The sequence below is a fragment of the Condylura cristata genome, unplaced genomic scaffold (genome assembly GCF_000260355.1).
Source record: "Condylura cristata isolate star-nosed mole 26May11 unplaced genomic scaffold, ConCri1.0 scaffold00025, whole genome shotgun sequence".
NCBI lineage: Eukaryota > Metazoa > Chordata > Mammalia > Eulipotyphla > Talpidae > Condylura > Condylura cristata.
This window is the reverse complement of record NW_004567126.1, coordinates 26,686,400-26,690,875: the sequence shown is the minus strand read 5'-3', so window position 1 is coordinate 26,690,875 and position 4,476 is coordinate 26,686,400. Positions and strand designations below refer to the sequence as shown.

The window sequence follows — 4,476 nt, the reverse complement described above, 5'->3', positions numbered from 1 at the left end:
CTTCTCTGGCCTGTGCCCCAGTTCTCTATGAATAAATAAATCTTTAAAAAAAATAACATTTTCCACTCCCTCCCTTTATTTTTTTCTTTCTGGAAGAATATTTGATTTCTTTGATTTTTCTAATGTTTCTTCTTCTTTTATTGCCCATCTCATTGTCTTTTCTTGTCCTTCACAGACGATTAGTCGGCTTTCTATTTCACCTTTAATGTTAAAGTTACAATGAAGCTGAGTGCTTTTTTTTTTAATAGACTCCTTCTTGGTTATGGATGTAGTGTCTTATCTCCTTGAAGACATTCAATTTTTAAAAGTTCTCTTCACAGTTTGTTTCTCTGGAATTTCATCTTTACTCTTTGGGGTTGTCTTTCATTTTTGAGACATTTCTCTGTGGACTTCAATTGGATGGCCTTTTATATTTAACAATGAGACACCAAAAGGCTATTTGAAGAGATTTGTACATGTTTGGCACTTGTTATCTAATGACTGGAATGAGGACTAGTGAAGAAATGAATGGAAACATAACTAGCCAGAAATATAGACGTGGGGTAGTAATTATTGCTGGGAAATGGAAAGAGGGACTTAGAAATACATCATTAACTCAAAGACTGATGGGAATGGAAGGAAATGTAAACCTTCATTTAAGTGTAGAAGGCAGTTTTGCAGTTCCTGGGAGCCCATGAGAATTGGGTCTTTTAGGGTCATTAAATTTCAGGGCATTTCATTATGTCTCTGACCCAAAACAGTTGTATCTCTGTGTCAGAATAATCTTCACATTAATACAATGTCACTAGTGTTAGTTCATTTTGTGAAAGAGGAGGCATGCTTATTATCTTTGGTTCACACAATTAACTTTATTTTTAATAGAGTTCAGAGATGATAACAGTTTGTGATAAAGTCCTAGATAGGAGGTAATTTTATAAAAGGAAAATGGTGTGGCAGATCTCCAAACTGATTTCCTAACTTGACTTGCTTTCTGTATAGATTTCCCGGCTGTGAATTGGGTTCTTCAGTTTGATTGTCCAGAGGATGCCAACACGTACATTCACAGAGCAGGCAGAACTGCCAGGTAGGTGTGCTGGCTCATTTATTTGCCTTTTAGTACAATCTTAATACAAAAGCAGTTTTTTGGTGTAGGCTGATAGCAGCTGGTCAGCTGTTGTAAGTCATGGCCAAGACTTGATCATTCTGCTGAGAAAAATCATTAAAATCTTATGTCCGTTTTATTGGTCTAACTTTCTTCTCTTTCTAAACTTTTCACCCAAAGTGCTCATTAAACCTTCTCTCACTGAATCTAATCACCTCGTCAGTAAGGCATAGTGTAGTCATTAAGTTCCTGTTTTCAGCTAAGGAAACAGTCTTAGAGCAGTTGCACATTTGTTCAGAGACCCACAGAACCAGGGTTTGAACCCAACAGTCTCCGTCCTCTAGTCCAGCTGGGCACTTCACCTTCTGAGGAATGGGCTCCAGTAAGAGGCACCCTATTTGTGCCTTATCTTTGCTAAGAGGCTGTGTGAGAACAATTGGAAAAGAAAATAGCAAAGTGCCTAACATTTAAGAGTAAATGACATAGAAAGGTATCTGAAAAAGGACCGCATGCTGTCAATGATGGCAAGGTTGCAGGGAAGTTGGGAGATGCTGCACATAAAATTGTAAGTGGCTAGATGAACATTTTCCTGATACCATTTATAAATAGTTACTGAAAGTGGAGTTACTATCTTTCACCTCAGTGATTCCACACATAGAAATTGATGTTAAAAAGTAGAGTCGGATAAATTTCAGGAAAGGTTCTTGTCTTACTGATGCTTGTAATGGTTAAGAATTGAAGCAATGTAAAATAATCAAAATAGGGTTATGATTAATGTTAGCCACAGGTGGACTGTTTCTTGGCAGTTAGTCTCTTATCAAAACTGTATAGTGAGTATAATATGAATGTCTTCCATCAGTGATGGAAGAGACACTTTAATGATGGGTGAGATGCCAGCTGTTAGGTCAACAGTTATTTGACTTTTTTGCCATCAGCTTTTGTTAAATGACTTTCCAGGATGCAGCCTCTTTACACCCTCTTTAAAGCAAAGGCTTGGTCTTTCACATGCATTTGCATCCTTTCCTGCTAATTGACCTGAGTATGAAAGTGTCCTCTACACCTGGCTTATTTAGGAAATCTCTGAGAGTTTACATTTTTCTCTGAGTTCTTTTACATTTTTCATTCTAGTTAGTTTTCAGTTTTAAAGAAAAATGTTTGTGTTAATGTGAATTTTGTTGCTTCAGCTAAAATGAAGGTTTACCATGTCCTACAGCTTAACAAGTAGAGCTCTTCCTCTCCATTTGATAAAATAGAGAATATTTGTTTGAATATTTCATCCTTTTTCAGTTGATTTAGATTTATCCTGTAGGCCATTAAATGTGGGCTGCAATCAAAAGATACCAATTTCAATTAAATACATTTCTTTGATCAACATGAAGGAAGAGAGAATAGCATAATTGTTAAGGGTAAGACTATTTTGAAAGTAGGATTTATATGCCAGAAGAATCAAAATAAATATGGCAATTAATTACCTGATTTGAACAAGCAGTAGAGTTTAGAGCTGGGTTGTCTACAACATCATTGTGCATTCAGACAAATGAGAATGTTTGATTTCTGATGAGATCTGTAGTACCTCTTAAGAGGCATAGATAGAAGAGCAGCCTCATTTTCCAGTTCATAGAAAATTTATTGTATGCCAGTGGTCATTGTTTTGGGTAGATGTTTAGATTGTCTTTTATTGTGAGATATTCATAGCAACTATTAGTAGTTGTTGATGAATGTTTCTGTGCTTTTTAATCCTCCTCACTAAATGTGCAGTGTGTAGGAATTTGTACCTGTTGCTTTGCACACATTTGTATTTTGTGATCTGTGATTTCTGAATGGTTAAGGTAGGATACAGGGGTTAATAGCTTTATCAGATGTGCTGGTGGTATGAATGGTGTTGGCTTGGGTAGTGCAAACTGAGTCCTTTGTAGAATACATTTAATAGTGTTTTAAAGTTAGGCCTCCCATATGAAGATTATTGGGTGTGTCAACACATCAGGAAAAGGCCCCGGCGGGAAAATATTTCAGGGTTCCTGGTTACTGCACAAGTTGTCAAAAAAAATAACTTACATGGTTGACCATGTCATGATGTATATTAAACTGGTCTTAATGACTGTGGAGATGAAGAGGAGTAGAACATTACAATTGATTGTATTTGACGAGAATACTAATTTGAAAAACATTTGTAATTCTGTTTCTAATGTGATCATTAATTTTATAAGTACAATCCTGTTTGACCCTTCATAGCCAACTAAAAATATTTTGAATTGCTATTTCAGAAGCATAGACAGTGGAAAGGTTTAGGGTATGTAATGATAATTTTTCTTTAGCAGTTCAATAAAAAATGCCCAAATTGCACTTTAAAAGTTGTCATTAACAGGCTGAGATAATTAGAAAGTTTTGTGGGCCATGAGATAGATAATTGAATTGAATACATCTAAATTAAAATTTGAAACTAATTAAAATCCGTGTGTATGCTGTAATTAAAACTAGGTCACCAGATAATGTTTACTTTTAGAACTGAAGTATAATATAAATTTTAGTGCTTTGTGGCAAAATAAGTAAGATTTAGGGGAATCTCCCCCCCCCCATTCTGTTAGCTAAATGACAAAGGGTGGTTCAGATACTTGTTGGCTTGAAGTTCTTACGCATATAAAATTCTTTTGATGATCAACAATTGAGAATTTCCCTGAGCCATCCATACCACTTTAACAAAACAATCTCCTTTTGGTATGCGTGAGGAAGAGATGTGAACCAGCTTTATCAAGCTGCATCCTGTGATAATGATACCACTTAAAATCATTGTCTTTAGGGCTTGCAGTTTTTAGTGCTCAGGAAACCACTCTTTAATGCCCATTTCTTAAAATATATTGTTAGGGTCCAAGAACTCGATTACCACGAAAGACAGAGCATCCTCACACAAGAAAGCAAATTGCAAGGCAGAGTTTATTGGGCAGGCTAGCCAGGGTCAAGCCGTTCCCTGTTGGACACGCAGGACCAAGGGTGCGAGCGAGACCCTGACCAAGGAATGTCAGGGAATATATAGGTGTTATTGGCCATTACATACGTCATAGCCCGCACAAATTCAACTTAGCAAATGGATTCAAAGATTAACACATATCACAGCCTGGGTCACAGTTCAACCACCCAAGGACAGGTTTCCAGGAATAGATGTCTCATTTCCTGGTGCCTCCAGTCCAATCAGCCTGAGCCACAACATTGCCGTTATCCAATCAATTTAATGTACATTGTCTCTCTTCAACCTATCCTGTATTTCGGGGCTGAGGGCAGGGCCGCGCGTGCTTGCCTGGGCTTGTTTTGCTCAGGCCTGCGTTACTTCCTCTATTCCTTCAATATATTGCTTGATAATGGAAAATAGGTATACATAAGATACTCCTAATTTTTTTTTT

At 36.9% G+C, this 4,476-nt stretch overlaps 1 protein-coding gene across 1 annotated transcript in view; it reads left to right on the top strand.

The window, feature by feature from the left end:
* The window catches only part of DDX10 (DEAD (Asp-Glu-Ala-Asp) box polypeptide 10), a 200,785-nt gene that overhangs the window by 22,208 nt on the left and 174,101 nt on the right, over nt 1-4,476 (top strand). The window contains exon 9 of the mRNA XM_004689285.2: nt 979-1,063. Within this exon, the coding sequence (XP_004689342.1) occupies nt 979-1,063 (85 nt within the window). The remainder of the gene's footprint in view (nt 1-978; nt 1,064-4,476) is intronic.